Source organism: Mesoplodon mirus, assembly GCF_964341445.2.
Source record: "Mesoplodon mirus genome assembly, chromosome: 12".
Lineage (NCBI taxonomy): Eukaryota > Metazoa > Chordata > Mammalia > Artiodactyla > Ziphiidae > Mesoplodon > Mesoplodon mirus.
This window is the reverse complement of record NC_138988.1, coordinates 17,575,688-17,594,996: the sequence shown is the minus strand read 5'-3', so window position 1 is coordinate 17,594,996 and position 19,309 is coordinate 17,575,688. Positions and strand designations below refer to the sequence as shown.

The 19,309-nt window shown below is 43.2% G+C and overlaps 1 protein-coding gene across 2 annotated transcripts in view; it reads right to left on the bottom strand.

Moving 5' to 3' along the window:
• Positions 1 to 19,309, bottom strand: part of PDZRN3 (PDZ domain containing ring finger 3) — a 256,435-nt gene that overhangs the window by 19,186 nt on the left and 217,940 nt on the right. For both annotated transcript variants that reach the window (XM_082638600.1, XM_082638601.1), the window contains 2 exons: positions 14,282 to 14,529; positions 10,835 to 10,922 (listed from right to left, as the gene is read on the bottom strand). In XM_082638600.1, coding sequence (XP_082494726.1) covers positions 10,835 to 10,922; positions 14,282 to 14,529 — 336 coding nt within the window. The remainder of the gene's footprint in view (positions 1 to 10,834; positions 10,923 to 14,281; positions 14,530 to 19,309) is intronic.

Genomic DNA, 19,309 nt, shown 5'->3' with positions numbered 1-19,309 from the left:
GCCCAGGACCAGATGGCTTCACAGGCGAATTCTATCAAACATTTAGAGAAGAGCTAACACCTATCCTTCTCAAACTCTTCCAAACAATATCAGAGGAAGGAACACTCCCAAACTCATTCTACGAGGCCACCATCACCTTGATACCAAAACCAGGCAAGGATGTCACAAAGAAAGAAAACTACAGGCCAATATCACTGATGAACATAGATGCAAAAATCCTCAACAAAATACTAGCAAACAGAATCCAACAGCACATTAAAAGGATCATACACCATGATCAAGTGGGGTTTATTCCAGGAATGCAAGGATTCTTCAATATACGCAAATCAATCAATGTGATACACCATATTAACAAATTGAAGGAGAAAAACCATATGATCATCTCAATAGATACAGAGAAAGCTTTCGACAAAATTCAACACCCATTTATGATAAAAACCCTGCAGAAAGTAGGCATAGAGGGATCTTTCCTCAACATAATAAAGGCCATATATGACAAACCCACAGCCAACATTGTCCTCAATGGTGAAAAACTGAAACCATTTCCACTAAGATCAGGAACAAGACAAGGTTGCCCACTCTCACCACTCTTATTCAACATAGTTTTGGAAGTTTTAGCCACAGCAATCAGAGAAGAAAAGGAAATAAAAGGAATCCAAATCGGAAAAGAAGAAGTAAAGCTGTCACTGTTTGCAGATGACATGATACTGTACATAGAGAATCCTAAAGATGCTACCGAAAAACTACTAGAGCTAATCAATGAATTTGGTAAAGTAGCAGGATACAAAATTAATGTACAGAAATCTCTGGCATTCCTGTACACTAATGATGAAAAATCTGAAAATGAAATCAAGAAAACACTCCCATTTACCATTGCAACAAAAAGAATAAAATATCTAGGAATAAACCTACCTAAGGAGACAAAAGACCTGTATGCAGAAAATTATAAGACACTGATGAAAGAAATTAAAGAAGATACAAATAGATGGAGAGATATACCATGCTCCTGGATTGGAAGAATCAATATTGTGAAAATGACTGTACTACCCAAAGCAATCTACAGATTCAATGCAATCCCTATCAAACTACCACTGGCATTTTTCACAGAACTAGAACAAAAAATTTCAAAATTTGTTTGGAAAAACAAAAGACCCCGAATAGCCAAAGCAATCTTGAGAACGAAAAACGGAGCTGGAGGAATCAGGCTCCCTGACTTCAGACTATACTACAAAGCTACAGTAATTAAGACAGTGTGGTACTGGCATAAAAACAGAAAGATAGATCAGTGGATCAGGATAGAAAGCCCAGAGATAAACCCATGCACATATGGCCAACTTATCTTTGATAAAGGAGGCAGGAATGTACAGTGGAGAAAGGACAGCCTCTTCAATAAGTGGTGCTGGGAAAACTGGACAAGGACATGTAAAAGTTTGAGATTAGATCATTCCCTAACACCATACACAAAAATAAGCTCAAAATGGATTAAAGACTTAAATGTAAGGCCAGAAACTATCAAACTCTTAGAGGAAAACATAGGTAGAACACTCTATGACATAAATCACAGCAAGATCCTTTTGGACCCACCTCCTAGAGAAATGGAAATAAAAACAAAGATAAACAAATGGGACCTAATGAAACTTCAAAGCTTTTGCACAGCAAAGGAAACCATAAACAAGACCAAAAGACAACCCTCAGAATGGGAGAAAATATTTGCAAATGAAGCAACTGACAAAGGATTAATCTCCAAAATTTATAAACAGCTCATGCAGCTCAATAGCAAAAAAACAAACAACCCAATCCAAAAATGGGCAGAAGACTTAAATAGGCATTTCTCCAAAGAAGATATACAGACTGCCAACAAACACATGAAAGAATGCTCAACATCATTAATCATCAGAGAAATGCAAATCAAAACTACAATGAGATATCATCTCACACCAGTCAGAATGGCCATCATCAAGAAATCTAGAAACAATAAATGCTGGAGAGGGTGTGGAGAAAAGGGAACACTCTTGCACTGCTGGTGGGAATGTGAATTGGTACAGCCACTATGGAGAACAGTATGGAGGTTCCTTAAAAAACTAAAAATAGAACTACCATATGACCCAGCAATCCCACTACTAGGCATATACCCTGAGGAAACCATAATTCAAAAAGAGACATGTACCAAAATGTTCATTGCAGCTCTATTCACAATAGCCCGGAGCTGGAAACAACCTAAGTGTCCATCATCGGATGAATGGATAAAGAAGATGTGGCACATATATACAATGGAATATTACTCAGCCATAAAAAGAAACGAAACTGAGCTATTTGTAATGAGGTGGATAGACCTAGAGTCTGTCATACAGAGTGAAGTAAGTCAGAAAGAGAAAGACAAATACCGTATGCTAACACACATATACGGAATTAAAAAAAAAAAATGGCATGAAGAACCTAGGGGTAAAACGGGAATAAAGACACAGACCTACTTGAGAATGGACTTGAGGATATGGGGAGGGGGAAGGGTAAGCTGTGACAAAGCGAAAGAGAGGCATGGACATATATACACTACCAAACGTGGGGTAGATAGATGGTGGGAAGCGGCCGCATGGCACAGGGAGATCAGCTCGGTGCTTTGTGACCGCCTGGAGGGGTGGGATGGGGAGGGTGGGAGGGAGGGAGATGCATGAGGGAAGGGATGTGGGAACAGATGTATGTGTATGACTGATTCACTTTGTTATAAAGCAGAAACTAATAAAAAAAATTGTGTAAAAAAAAAAAAAAAGATTAGAGCAGAAGTAAATGAAATAGAGATGAAGAAAACAATAGCAAAGATCAATGAAACTAAAAGCCGGTTCTCTGAAAAGACAAACAAAATTGATAAACTTCTAGGCAGACTCATCAAGAAAAAAAACAGAGGGCTCAGATCAATAAAATTCGAAATGAAAAAGAAGTTACAACTGACACCCACCACAGAAATACAAAGGATCATAAGAGACTGCTACAAGCAACCATATGCCAATAAAATGGACAACTTGGAAAAAATGGACAAATTCTTAGAAAGGTACAACCTTCTAAGACGAACTAGGAAGAAATAGAAAATATGAACAGACTAATCACACAAGTAGTGAAATTGAAACTGTGTTTAAAATCTTCCAACAAACAGAAGTCCAGGACCAGATGGCTTCACAGGCAAAGTCTCTCAAACATTTAGAGAAGACTTAACACCTACCCGTCTGAAACTGTTGCAAAAACGTGCAGAGAAAGGAACAGTCTCAAACCCACTCTATGAGGCCACCATCACCCTGATATCAAAACCAGACAAAGATACCACACAAAAAAAGAAAATTACAGGCCAATATCACAGATGAACTCAGGTGCAAAAATCCTCAACAAAATATTAGCAATCCCAATCCTCCAATACTTTAAAAGGATCATACACCATGAGCAAGTGGGATTTATGCCAGGGATGCAAGGATTCTTCAATATCCACAAATCAATCAGTGTGATACACCACATCAATAGACTGAAGAATATAAACCACATGATAATCTCAAGCAATGCAGAAAAAGCTTTTGACAAAGTTCAACACCCACTTATAAAAACTTTCCAGAAAGTGGGCACAGAGGGAACATACCTCAACATAATAAAGGCCGTATATGACAAACCCACAGCAAACATCATTCTCAGTGGTGAAAAACTGAAAGCATTTCCTCTAAGATCAGGAACAAGACAAGGATGTCCACTCTCACCACTTTTGTTCAGCATAGTTTTGGAAGTCCTAGCCATGGCAGTCAGAGAAGAAAAAGAAATAAAAGGAATCCAAATTGGAAAAGAAGAAGTAAAACTGACACTGTTTGCAGATGACATGATACTATACATACAAAATCCTAAAGTTGCCACCAGAAAACCACTACAGCTCATTAATGAGTTTGGTAAAATTGCAGGATACAAAATTAATACACAGCAATCTGTTGCGTTTCTATACACTAACAATGAAAGATCAGAAAGAGTAATTAAAGAAACAATCCCATTTACCATCGCATCAAAAAGAATAAACTACCTAGGAAGAAACCCACCTAAGGAGGCAAAAGACCTGTACACTGAAAACTATGTCACTGATGAAAGAAATCAAAGATGACACACAGATGGAAAGATATAGCATATTCTTGGATTGGAAGAATCAATATTGTGAAAATGACTATACCACCCAAGGCAATCTACAGATTCAATGCAATCCCTATCAAACTACCAATGGCACTTTTCACAGAACTAGAACGAAAAATCCTAAAATTTGTATGGAGGCACAAAAGATCCTGAATAGCCAAAGCAATCTTGAGAAAGAAAACTGGAGCTGGAGGAATCAGGCTCCCTGACTTCAGACTATACTTCAAAGCTACAGTCATCAAAACAGGATGGTACTGGCACAAAAACAGAAATCTAGCTCAATGGAACAGGATAGAAAGCCCAGAGATAAACCCACACACCTATGGTCAATAAATGTATGACAAAGGAGGCAAGACTATACACTGGAGAAAAGGCAATCTCTTCAATGAATGGTGCTGGTAAAACTGGACAGCTACATGTAAAAGAATAAAATTAGAACACTCTCCAACACCATACTGAAAAATAAACTCAAAATGGATTAAAGATCTAAATGTAAGACCAGATACTATAAAACTCTTAGAGGAAAACATAGGCAGAACACTCTTTGCCATAAACCGCAGCAAGATCTTTTGTGATCTGTCTCCTAGAGTAATGGAAATAAAAACAAAAAGAAACAAACGGGACCTAATTAAACTCAGAAGCTTTTGCACATCAAAGGAAAGCATAAACAAAACGAAAAGACAACCCACAGAATGGGAAAAAATATTTGCAAACGATGCGACTGACAAGGCGTTAATCTCCAAAATTTACAAACAGCTCATGTGACTCAATATCAAAAAAACAAGCAACTGAATCAAAAAATGGGCAGAAGACCTAAATAGACGTTTCTCCAAAGGAGACATACAGATGGCCAAGAGGCACATGAAAACATGCTCAACATCACTAATTAGAGAAATGCAATCAAAACTACAATGAGATATTACCTCACACCAGTCAGAATGGCCATCATCAAAAAGCCTAGGAGCAGTAAATGCTGGAGAGGGTGTGGAGAAAAGGGAACCCTCCTACACTGTTGGTGGGAATGTAAATTGGTGCAGCCACTATGGAGAACAGTATGGAGGTTCCTTAAAAAACTAAAAATAGAGCTACCGTATGATCCAGCAATCCCACTCCTGGGCACGTATCCGGAGAATAACATGGTTCGAAAAGATACATGGACCCCAATGTTCACTGCAGGGCTGTTTACAATAGCTAATACATGGAAGCAACCTAAATGTCCATCGACAGATGAATGGATAAAGAAGGTGCAGTACATATGTACAATGGAATATTACTCAGCCATTAAAAAGAATGAAATAATGCCATTTGCAGCAACATGGATGGACCTGGAGATTATCATACTAAGTGATGTAAGTCAGACGGAGAAAGATAAATATCATATGATATTGCTGATATGCGGAATCTAAAAAGAATGATACAAATGACCTTCTTTACAAAACAGAAACCGCCTCACAGACTTAGAGAATGTACTTACGGTTACCGGGGGAAGAGGTGTGGGGGAGGGATAGAGTGGGAGTCTGGGATTGACATGTACCCGCTGCTATATTTAAAATAGATAACCAACAAGGAGCTACTGTATGGCACAGAGGACTTGGCTCAGTATTCTGTAATTACCTAAATGGGAAAAGAATTTGAAAAAGAATAGACACATGTATCTGTATAACTGAATCCCTTTGCTGTGTCTACCTGAAACTAATACAACATTGTTAATCAACTGTACTCTAATGTAAAATAAAATTTTTTTAAAAAAAGATTTTAAAGTAGAAAAAATTAAATTCAGAAAAGTGCAAAGAAGGGAATGATCATTTATATTCTTATCACCCAGAATTAAACATGGTTAATCTCTTGACAGGAAAACAAAACAAAACAAAACAAAAAAACACCAAAAAACCCCCACTATGACTTAGTTGTGGTCACTCCATTTCCAGGGGATGGTTGCACATCATAGAGAAGAGCCTGGTTGCTAATAGTTAAGCAAAGAGTGAACCATAAGAGGTTTTCAGAAGCTCTGGAAATACAACACTGTAAGAGCCGATACCATCTTGGGATCTGTATAGATTTAGGTTTTACCTTGGCTGCTCATAAAGAAGATTAATTACAGTAATGCAGTAGTAGTTGAATTGTGCACTGAAAGCAGCGTCTAGCCTTATATACCGTGCATGGTAGGTGCTCAATAAACTGAATTAGCTTGAGATTCCAAGGCAGACTAAAGATCCAAATGAAAAATAAACTTGGCTCTGCCATTGAGCAAGCCAGGCTGCCCTAGGAAAGTCACTTCACTTCTTTGAAACTTCTCAGCTCTTCTACCATCTTAACCCCAGAGACAATATCTTGCGGCTCAGTGGAAACTGCCGTTCCTCCAACTTATTGAGTGGTTAGTAAATTCTCAACATTTCATTCTCACTCCAAGCTAGAGGTAGAGCCGTACACAATTGAGTACATCATGGAAAGCACAGAGGCATCAATACATATCTGTCTGTGATGATGGAGATAAGATGGCAAAGAAGACCATTAATCAAACTCGTTTGAATAATGTATTACCATTATCTGGATTACACCTCCCCCACCACTGGTGTCCTGTTGCTTACCAGTCTAGATGGACGGCTGGATAAAAATGAACAGCTAAGCCCGACATTTTAGATGAAATTGAAACGATAGCTCAATTGAGTAAAGTACGGGGGCCATTCCACCTTGGTTGATTCAAGCTTTCTGTTTCAACGACAGCCACTTTAATCAGAGGGCGTCCCAGAGACTGATTTCGATGGCTTTTGCACCTCTAGGAAGACTGGTTACGGAAGCATAACTCTAAGACCTTATCGAGCCAGAACTGCTTGTGCATATTTCTTGAAATCATCTCCACACTTTCTCCATCTATGTGTGGTACTGTCAGGGACGTAGAGATGTCTCTAGAAGACTGCACTTGCCTTCAAGGTCCTGACATGTGAGATTGGGTCACAAGGCATTTATTCCTTTATTTGACAGATGTTTCTTGGGTGCCTACCCCCTGCCAGGCACTGTCTGAGAACAAGGAGTCTAAGTAGGAAATGGCCCTACTGGGGGAGGGGTGCTTTAGCCAGAGCCATACGGAAGCTTCTCTGGAGATGAGCCACACTGAGCTGGGCCAGGATCTGGGGGGATAAAATAAGAGCAGGGGGCAGGTTCTGACTGCAGGTGGCAGGAGAAGAATGGTCAAGTGCTGATGAAATCGGGAGGGTGGTGAGGAAGCTGACTCAGTGAGGGCAGGGCCAACCAGGAAAGGTTTCCCGGAGGAGCCCTGGTGCTGTGCCTTAAAGGCTAAAGAAAAGGGCATAGGTTGGCGAGGACAGCCTGCATTGCCTCCAGGACGGTCTCGCTTCCCTTGAGATCTTATGGCGTTACACTATGCAACCAGGTTTGGAGATCATTTTAATCTCCCTGGTGAGAGCGTACCTTTCTTTTCCTTTCTGGTTTCAAAATGACATCATCAAGACACAGCATACGTGGTGACGGCAGCTTCACAGCCCGGCTAGGATGCTACTGATAAATCAACTGGGAAATTAAAACAATAGACTAAGGAAAAGAAAAGCCTTCTTCAGACGTCTATTTTTCCATCTTAATTACCCACAGGAAGATCCAGAGCAGGTGTTCAGTACCTGAAAATTTACGGGTAATTATTTGGCGGCTCAACCCTCGGGTATACTGGGGTGTAATCCTTTTAATGCTAAGCAGTTTCACAGTAACAGGGATTGGACACTTACCTAAATATGATCATTTTGTGTGCTTTAAAAGAGAGAACATCTGTTTTTCTCTGTGCATTGCCTTCCATAATATCCCCCAACACTCATATATTTTCCTCCTATATAATATCCATGGAACGGGTTACTTTTCGAAAAGGGCGGATGTTGATCTAATTCAACTTAAGACGAGGAGCGGTGGTGGGCTGAGGTTGGCCCCCTTACTCACAGCAAGCCTGGGTGGGGGGACCCAACAGGCTGATGGGACCTAGCAGAGACACACTGTTGATGGCTCTAAGAAATCTCGTGAGGAAGCGGCGATGATGGTGCATGCCATTCCCCCGGAAAACTGGGTCTGCTTTAGGAACGCCAGCTCTCGGCCATGCTGCTGTTCATTAACCTTCTCGAACTGACCGGGTGGCCTTCCAAAGTCATGCCTCTGCAACAGAGCCTTCCTGGAAGTATACACACTGTTCTCTCCCAGAGATTCTCTCCTGATGAGGAGCCACGGAGAGAACCTACCTGAATCTTGACCTCAGAACTTGGGACGCGCCACTGATCCAAAACCACCAGGTTCGCTTAGTGAACAGAGATAACCTGGTGACATCCAAGCTGCTCTAAACAAAAGCCCAAATGTAAAAGCAGCCTTCCTGTCTGGTATGGACTCATGGTACTTTGTGACAACTGCTCAAAGAAGCTGTAGATGGAGAATGGCCAGAGTTTGGTTTTCTAGAAGAAAAGCTCATGTCTAAGCTAATGGCTGATGACCCAAAGGGACTATGAGCTCCTGAACGGCAGGCAGGGTGATGACTTGCTGACTTTGCCTTTCTAGCACCAAAAAGGATATTCAGTGTAACAGATGCTCAGTAAAAGCAGGCAAGCAGAAATGAATGTAAGTGTGCACACAGACTCTCTTTGTGCCTTCTATTTAATAAAAGGAAGAAGTCTGAGAAGAGTCTTGAATATCCATGAGGGGCTTAGTCATCTCTAGTCCATGGGACTTCACTCTGCCCGGATGGTGTGGGTGGTATTCGAGGCTCGGAGGCACAGCCTCCCACCATAGTGAAGGAAATGCACAAAGCCTCGATCGTGTGACTCATGACGAGGGCAAATGGAAGCCTGGGCTTCTCTGCCTGGGCCTGTGGCCTCCACGTCAAGGCCCCTGGGACTTGTGCACCGAAACACCTGGGGATCTTGGTAAAATGCAGATTCTGATTCTGTACGTCTGGGGGCCCAGATTCTGTATTTCTCACAATCCCCCACATGCTGCTGTCCCAGTCTTTGCACCACACTTTGAATAACAAGGCTCTAGGGAGGCGTTTCAGAGTGGCCTCCTCCCACCAAAAGCAAGATGTTCTCAGATAGTTCATGTGGAGAAAGTTACTTCCTTTAGGAAGAAAGCCTCAGTTTGGGCTACTCTTACCACTTCTGTGATACTAGCCCAACTCCTTAGACAGAGAGAAAGGCAGCAGGAGGTAGTGGAGAGAACGGGCCCCAGGCACCCAGCCCTGGGCAGGTACCAGTGACAAGCACGAGGATTTAATAACACTGCCTCGTATCCACTGTATTTATTGGATGGCACCTTCTATTCATGTCAAGGGATGCTGATTTTCTGACTGAGCTAGTGATACAGCATTTCCCTTAAAATTTTCCTTAGTTTACAAGCCAGTCAAAAAATGGGCAGAAGACCTAAATAGACATTTCTCCAAAGAAGACATACAGATAGCCAAGAGGACATGAAAAGATGCTCAACATTACTAATTATCAGAGGAATGCAAATCAAAGCGACAATGAGGTATCACCTCACAGCGGTTAGAATGGGCATCATCAGAAAATCTACAAACACATGCTGGAGAGGGTGTGGAGGAAAGGGAGTCCCACTACTGGGCATATACCCAGAAAAACCCATAATTCAAAAGACACATGCACCCCAATGTTCACTGCAGCACTATTTACAATAGCCAGGTCATGGAAGCAACCTAAATGCTCATCGACAGACGAATGGATAAAGAAGATGTGGTACATATATACAATGGAATATTAGCCCTAAAAAGGAGCACAGTTGGGTCATTTGTAGAGACATGGATGGACCCAGAGACTGTCACACAGAGTGAAGTAAGTCAGAAAGAGAAAAACAAATCTCGTATATTAACGCATACACGTGGAATCTAGAAAACTGGTACAGATGAACCGGTTTGCAGGGCAGAAATAGAGACATAGATGTAGAGAACAAACATATGGACACCAAGCTGGGGAAAGCGGGGGGGCAGTGGTGGTGGGGGGATAAATTGGGAGATTGGGATTGACATATATACACTAATATGTATGAAATAGATAACTAAAAAGAACCCGCTGTATCAAAAAAAAAAAAAATAAAATTCAAAAAAAAATTTACCTTAGTTTAAAGGAGTTGGGTTAAGTTAAAGGGAAAGAGAAAGCAAACCGTGGTTCTGGTGTATCAGATATAACAAAACAACTGTAAGGCAGAGTGGGCCACATGCGGCAGATGTTGTGGGAGCTCAGTGACCCTCCAGGTATCACATGCAAACTCTTAGAGACAGGAGCATTTTTCCAGGGAGAGAGCACAGCTTCCATCAGATTCTCAAAGGTGTTAGAAAGTAAGATGCAACTAAAGAACCCACTGCTATAAAGGTAACGAAATATCAAAGATTTACCAAGTCGACATCCTACTCCAAAAATCTAGCTCCTGAGATATTTGATAGCTTTTTAAAGACCTCTGCTTTGTCACAATGATCATCAAAAAGCAGTGTTGTCCTATAAAGGTTATTAAATAGCCCTTCTTCTTGCAAAGCAGTGTTCCAGGGAGGCCTCGACCCACTGAACGCGTTTCTTCTAAAAGAAATCCACGAGAGGTGGACATTCCATGAGCACCCGTAATCTCAATTCATGCTGATAGAGACGTATTAGCCTTCACAACAACTACTAAAACGAGACAAGGACATGCTTCTTACCTCCAGCTCCAGCTCCTCTCTCTCCATCTCCTGATGGATGCCTTCAATGTAGTCATTTGGATCATAGTATTCATGGGCTGAGGGATGCCTGAAAAAAGATGAAAGATCATTAAGGCCCTGCTTCCAGTTCTAAGTATCTGTTCTCATCAGCCCATCACAAGGCCCATGCCACAGGGGCTGTCCTCAGAGGCTGAGGTTCTTACTCAGTTCACTTCTCTCTGGTTGCATTTCCCGGCACAGTCAGGACCTCCCTCACAGTATTCCCACCATCTTCTCTAAAGCCCATTTCCTCCACAAGAAGGAGTTTAGATGCAGGTTGAGGGTGAGGGACAGAGTGGGAGATTGGGGTAAACACACGTAAGCTAGTATACAGAGAATGGATACACAACAAGGTCCCACTCTATAGCACAGGGAACTATATTCAATATCCTATGATTAGGGCTTCCCTGGTGGCGCAGTGGTTGAGAGTCCGCCTGCTGATGCAGGGGACACGGGTTCGTGCCCCGGTCCGGGAAGATCCCACATGCCACAGAGCAGCTGGGCCCATGAACCATGGCCGCTGAGCCTGTGCATCTGGAGCCTGTGCTCCACAACGGGAGAGGCCACAACAGTGAGAGGCCCCCATAACACACACACACACACACACACACACACACACACACACACACACACAAATCCTATGATTAAACCATAATGGAAAAGAATATAAAAAAGAATGTATATATATGCATAATGAATCACTTTGCTGTACAGCAGAAATTAACACAACATTGTAAATCAACTATACTGCAATAAAAAAACTTGTTAAAAAAAAATGCACAGTGAGAGAGGGACTGGCTTTGTGGCTTCCAGTGATCATTCCCTGGCCCACTAGTCATGTGAGTCAATGTGACTAATTTCTAACTCAGTCTCTAGGTGGGAGACAAACTCTTATTTACTGCTCATGGCTTCATTCTTAGATTTTATCTCTGGGGAGAAAAAAGCTTCACTTTAGGCAACACTTAAAGACATGTGCTGGCCTCTGAGATAGGTTCAAAGGGCTGTGAAACTGAAACTGCTATGCTGTCATCTAGGATGGTCTCTTTTCAAACTTTTTGGATTGTCTCGCAACGAGAAATACATTTGACATCACCCAGTATACACGTATACATATGCAGAACATGTGCATACATGCACACATATAATGCATGTGTGTATATATGCAGACCCGCATACGTACACACGCCTAGGAGAACGGAAGCTTGCATTTCTCTAGGTTAATATGTGTACAGCACAGTTCACAGAGCCCACCACCTCTTTGGAAACACTGCTAATGGAACCTCTAGGACCAAAGGCAGTGGGAATTCCAACATGCTCAGTCAGGTCTGTGGCTCTGAAAGGTGTCAGATGCGGATGGACAGCTTCAGCCTGATTGTTGGCTGGGGACCCAAACCTCCTCCTTCTCAAAGGTCAACAGAGCAATCAGTGGGCTCTGGTCTTCTCACCCAGGCACTTAGTTTTGAAACAACAGACCAGACATGAGCGGTCATTCAAACGACGGCTGGCTTTCAATTTTCTGCACCCATCAGGCAAATATGCTGCCTGCACTTAAGGAGCTGTTAGTACTGAGGATGCTGCTGGAAGGCCTGGGCTTTCAAGCCTCAAGGTAACACCCCCACCGCCCCCGCATTCAGCCCTGATGCACACTCCTGCTGTCCTCTGACCTCGCAGCCAGAACCAGGAGAGCACTGACCTCCGCGCTCTTCTGACATTTCTCAAATTGCCCCTTGGGGGAAGAGTCATGTCATGTTAACTAGACTTAAGAGGAAATTAAGGGTTTAGCTTCTAAAAAGCCTGTCACTGTGACGGTTCAACATCGAAAGTCAGGAGTAGCCTTAAAGGCCTCATCAATATGAAAGGCAGTTTGGGTCTAAAACGTCAAAGAACTGATTTGAATGATTGTAGTCAGTGAATCATCCAGTTGTTTCCTAGCAACTGGCATGCTATGGAGTATTGTGGTTAAGATCTGGAAGTTGAGGTGGGACAGACCTGCCTTTCAATCCAGCTGCCAACTTACATGGAGTAGCATTGCTGAGCCTGCAGTTCCTCATGGCACAGAAGGGGGGACAGTCGTGAGAAATGGGTGAGATGACAGTTCTCTGCATACTGCCTTGTGCACTCTGAGTGTCAGATGGGATCGGGGGCCAGGGGGGTACTCCCTCCTCTACCTTTACACGCTGCCCGCCGCCCAATTCACTTTGTCACGCCTGGGGAATTAGCCCTGGGTTCTGATGACAGCTAACCGTCAGAACCACGGGATGAGAGGCCAGCCTCTGTCTGGAATCTGGTAGAACAACAGGAAACGTGTGGTCACTCCAGCTACTGAGTTACTCATAGGAATCCAACAGGTATCGCTCAGAGGATTTCCCTAGGAGAGGTGGAGATGCCCTTTGAAATAAGGCATCAAGGCAATGATCCGGACCAGGAGCAAGATGGAAGGAGGGACTCTAACATCAGCCAGAGAGGCTAAGAAGGGGAGGTGGACACCTTGTCCAGAGATGTGCAAAATCACATCCGAAAAGCCACCTTAAAATGGACATCTTTTAAGCCACCTGTCCACCTGAGAAAATTTCTTGCTCTTCTTTTTTGTCCCTACATATTTTACATCAATCACTAAATTAACAGTGATCGCCACTATCATTTATCCAGTGCCTACCATATGCCACACTGAGAACTTGCCACGCACTATTTCATTTAATCCTTCAACAATCCAACGAGATGGGAACTATTATTATCATCCCATTTTAATAGAAGGAAAATAGGCCCAGGGAAATAAACGACCCAAGTTACACAGCTAAGAGATTAGGCTTTGTCCAACTCGAAGCCTCTGAACTACCTGATATCTCTGGCAGTAAGTAAGGTAAGAGGAGAGTCGTGTGTAAAGTAATTTACGTGATGCGTTGGATCACAGCTGTTATTTAATCAGTAACTGCAGTGCTTATATGAGGCATGTGTGAATTTACTCCATGGATCCAGGTTTGAAATGAGACCCAAGGCAGAAGGCACAACCTCCTGGGCTCTCTTTACACTCACAACTCGCTTTGTTGTCTCTTTAAAAGAACCATCAGCATTCCCTCTAATGATAACTCCCAAACCTTCCCACTGCCATTTGCGGTGATTAAATTTTATTCGGAAACAACTTTTATGACATTTGTAAGTAATTTTGTTCTTCGAATATAATTTGAATAACTCCGCTCCAGGGTTATAACAAAGTAATTAATATGTCAGAGCGGTTTTGAGCAGGATTCAATTTATTGCCTCTATAAACAATAAAGTGAAACGTGGGCAACTTGGAGGAAAACTGTAAGATGTGTTCATTTTTTTCACCACATGGAAGGGAAGAAACCAACTTCTCTGCACTTCTGTACCACACTTAACACATTTAAGATTCATCATCATGTGACTTACTCCTCGGGCAAGAGATAGGGATCCAGCACAGGTGGGGTGGGCGAGGACATCTTGGTAAGAGCCATGATGTGCTCAAAGGTGATGTCCGTTTGGGTTCCCGTGTCCACCATCTGTGACTCTGATGGAGCCGTGAACATTTTGGTCCGTGGCGTTCGCCTCAACACTTGGACCACGATGGGCTCCTTAGCTGTCTTGAAGGCTTCCACAGCCTGGTCATGAGTTGCTCTGGATAAGTCTTTGCCGTTAACCTGTCGAAAAAGAGTAGAGGGGGACAGGATTATAATTAAGCAGAAACCGGAAAGACGGTTTTCGTGTGTCAGCAGCTAAAAGGAAAACGTGCGGGTGTCCGAGGACTTCACTGCTCTGTTTCAGGTTTCCCCAGGAATGCCTGGTGGGAAGCGGGTAGGTTTGGAGCTGTGCAGATCGGGCATGAAAGAATAAATCTCATGGCGGGGAAGGCTTGGCTTCCTACTGGAGTGTCTTTAATACAATTTCATCCCCTCCTCATCTTGCCTGTGAGAGAAAAGAGCAGCCTCAGGCTCACAGCCTTTATCAGGCCCTACTAGCTAACTGGAAATTAATTATATTGTTCTGTTTTAATGGTATGTATTTTCCCAGTTCCTGTCAGGTGAGATTAGTTTCCCTTTTATGGAAGCGATATGACATTTCCTTCTTAAATGAATGCCTTTGCTTTTCCTTAAAAAGTCAGTGAGAATATTAAGTAAGTGATAATACAGGTCCCAGGTAGATATGGCAAGTATCAAGGAGGAACTCAAATGACCTGACATTTTGGCCCATGTCTGGGAAACAGCAGCTAGCTTAATTGCTGTGTTGTTTCCCACTGTGCACAGTCCTTTGCTACTGCTGCATCCTCAATGTCTACACTTACCGAGTGCCCACTGTCTACCACATGACTTAAATGAAGATGCCTCTTAACACGTCCGTCATCACAGTCATGGGAAGCTGGCAAGACCAAAAGTATGTTCATCCCTCTCCCCTTATAGCCACAAATAAACTGCGTAAGATGACCTTGCTAGTTACTGATGGGTCAGAACTTCGGACGCTGCATCCAGGATTCTTTCCAATGATAGAATCCAAACTAACTGAACATGGCTGTCTTTAGAACAGCTTACACAAGAGGAAATAGAAGCCAGAGCCTTAGGTCTAGAAAATGAAGTTATTCCAAGCAACATGGAAGCTCAACTATTTCCTTTACCCTCCCCGTCCCATTCCCCACAGCAAAGGTCTACGACATTGCGTTCCGATAGCTAGGTGATGTCTAATGATTGCACTCACATGAGAGTTATCAGGCTCTGAAATACTTTGATACCATCCCCCAAGTGGTTGGTATACTGCTTAAAGGCAAATAGAAAATGATGGTATAGGAATCATATTCTGCAGAATATATGTTTGTAGAAGTTCCTTGGCTTCTCAGATCTTCTCTGGACAGCACCGCTGACAAACTCATGTCATTTATTTGTAAATGCCAAAACCAACACCGAACCTTTTCTAGTCTGGCATCTACATGCCCCACCTTAGCATCGTGTACTTCAAAGCACACTGACGATTAGGTCTGTCCTCTGAGGTGGAGCCCTTCGGTTCCTCTTTGCCCAGCAGAACATGAATACCGATTACGCAGCAGTTTTGCTGTTTTTCTCCCTAAGCCCTTTCACTCTGGCCCTACAGGGAGAAGAACTCTAGGTTGGAGTGCCCTGCAAACCACTGTTGGGTTGAGGAATAGATGTCGGATTCTTTCCTTGTAATGAAGCCCAAATGAATCGCCAGTGGAGATTATCAATGATTTAGAGTCAGTCCACTTAAGTAATCTACTCTCATCATGAGGGAGAGTTAGGCAGAGCAGGAACTGTGGGCTGCAAAATGATGCAGGTGCACCAGTAAATAAGTGAATGGCTGAACCATCAAACTCTTACCATCCCTCGCCCTGGAGGACTGGAAACACCAGGACTGAACACCACGGCCGTCTTCATTCTCCCTCCACGGAGGACAGAATGAAAGGACGTGAAGGAATTCTTCCCAGCTCTGCACACCAGTTGAGCACCTCGACCTCTTCCCTGCTCAGAGCCTAGAACCCTGAGGGCTTGGGGGATGAGGTGAGGGCGGGGGAATGAAGCCCAAGTTGGAGTGCTGTGACATGCGCGCCAAGGCCGAACTGTCTGAGCTGTATTTTCCATTAATGCGTGACACCGGGAGTCAAATCATCTACGAATGTATGATGCAATAGTAAATTTCTCCCTGGATTAAATGAATGCCATAGACAGCACCCTGAGGAGATATCGGTTTGGCCAACGCCAGCTCGCCATGCTGGGGATGGCTTGTGCTAAAGGTAGTTTTACCCACAGGGAACTCACAAGAAGACTTTTGAATGGGTCTGCAAGTTGGCCTTTTGCCAAACAGGAAGGAGCATGGGACTTTCTTCTAAGGGAGTCTTCCAACTGTGTCTTAAAAAAAAAAAAATCCATCCTAGGAGTCTTTACGTTTTATCCACATAATTAGGTCTTGCAAATACCTCAGCGGAAAGGTCAGCTGCCTGATAAAAAGCATCCCTCCTTGTTCCTCCTGCTTCCTCTCTGCTGAAAGAGCTTGGACTTTGTTTCCTTTCCACCAGATCAGAGAGCATTCCCCCTGGGGGAGACTTAAGATGTGGGTTTAATTGGCTTTAGCCCATTGTGGAGGTCTGGTTCCTTTTGCTTAGACATGGAGCCGGGTCTCTGAGGCCAGGTTAACACACTAAGGGACGCAGAGCAGAGAAATAGAGAATTGGGGTCTCTTGTTGATTATCATTGAGCAAATGAACCGACCAAGCTTAGAACCTCTTAACCCCAAACTTCTTGTCATATTTGATAACACAATCCTCATACTTTAGGCCATTTTCACTTGTATTTTAACTCCCTGCAGCCCCAAACACTCCAATAGGTATAGATATTGCACAGATGTACTGTAAAGTTAGGAGTGTAGCATTTGTTCCTATAGACATTCCTCTGATGCGTATAAAACAATGAGTGAAAATGCTTTTCTGATTAGGAGTATATTTTACTCAGCTTATTACTTTTTTTTTTTTTTTTTTTTTTATAGAAAAGTGATGGCAACTATTGCTTTCTTGTACAGGTGTTCTAAAACCAATGCTAGAAACACTAAGCAAATGCTTAAATGGTACCTAAAAAAATTAAAGGATGGGGGCCTCCCTGGTGGCGCAGTGGTTGAGAGTCCTCCTGCTGATGCAGGGGATACGGGTTCGTGCCCCGGTCTGGGAGGATCCCATATGCCGCGGAGCGGCTGGGCCCGTGAGCCATGGCCGCTGGGCCTGCGCATCCGGAGCCTGTGCTCCGCAACGGGAGAGGCCACAGCAGTGAGAGGCCCGCATACCGCAAAAAGAAAAAAAAAAAAAAAAAATTAAAGGATGGACTTGTCTGCATCAGTCTAAGCTAAGAAGATTCTTGGGGGCAAAGAGCTGCCCTGTGTCTGGGTGCACATGATTGCAAACGCAGGCAAGCTTTTCCAAATCTCTCTGACTTTGGGTATTATTAAACGGCGTTGATGAAATAGCACCCATAACATCCCTAGGGCCTAAGATGCAGACAAAGAGGAGGTGGCAAATCCCAAGGGAGGCCAGGAACTTGGTTGGTGACTGTGAAGCGTCCTCTCATCCCCCACCAGATGGTCACCCCCGCTCACGGCTGGGTCCCACAGAAAGGCAGTTCTGACCACTGAAGCTGAGGCAACAATTTCAGGAGCCCGGTGCCCTATATATGTTAATCAAAATCAAATCAAAAATATGTTCAAATATGCCGCTCCACAAGCCAGGGGGCCCACTCCTTGCTTACGGCTCAGGGCTGCAGTGCCCAGGGGCTGAAACTGTAGAATCAGACCGGGGTTAGAATCCGGACTGTCGCTTTGGACAATTTATTTCCCTCTGAGTCTCGGTTTCCTCATGTGCAAAATAAATGTAATTATAGTGTCATGCCTCTTAGGGTTATTATAAAGTTTAATGAGATAATCTACTTTACAGCTTAGCATGCACATCATAAGAATTTACTAAGATACCAGTGCTAATGGGGATCCTACCCCAGAATAGTCACATTTTCCCAGGAGAAAAAAGTCTGCAAATCAAAGAAGCAAAATGCAGCCTAGTTAGGTAGTCTTAAGAGACATTTTTCAGGGAAGTTCCCAGCCCAAACGTTCCTGAGCTACTGACATACATATTGATATTTTCAGTCTGCAGTTTGGGATTCTCTGGAGCGGGCGGTGCAACGGATAAATCTTACAGGACGACGTGACCCCTGCCACACAAGCTTCTTGACAAGGTATTTTAGGCATCATTACGTTCTCTTAAAAGACGATGAGACAAGGCAGGAACTTACTCTCCTAGACAATCCATTTTTGCAGCCAAATTTGTTTGCAATTACCTTGTGCACATAACACTTATTACCCTGTCATCTTGGAATCACATCACTGAGAGACTTAGCGAGGTGATGAGACTGGTGCACGCCGTCAGCCAACCAAGAATGACAGCCTTTATTCCCGGGATTAGCATTACATGTACATTACACAAGACGGCGGTGATGATGGCTGCAATTACGGGCGCAATGTTCATCCCGTGACGTTTGGCCCAGTCAAATTAAATATCATTAACTCGCCCAATTGAGCAGATTGCTTTTAAAACAGTTTATGCAGCTCTAAAACCAAGTAAATGGAATGTTTTGGAAGAAAAAATGCTGATGGTAAACTTTATTATACATTAAATGCTTAAGTTATTCACCTAAGGCTCTGGATGGTCCCCTGGGATGTAGGTGCAATTCGGGTGAAAATCCAATTGCTTTATCTCAGGGCAAACATCACTGCTGCAAAAATGACAGGACACTAAGGGACCTTCAAGAGGTCCTTTAGCATACGATCTCCAGGGACGAGATGCCGAGGGCATGGAAGGATTCCCTTCCATGGTGGTATTTAAGCCTGGTAGCAGGACTGCGGCTCTTTGCATGAGGTGCCCGTGGGTATGTTTTCCACGGT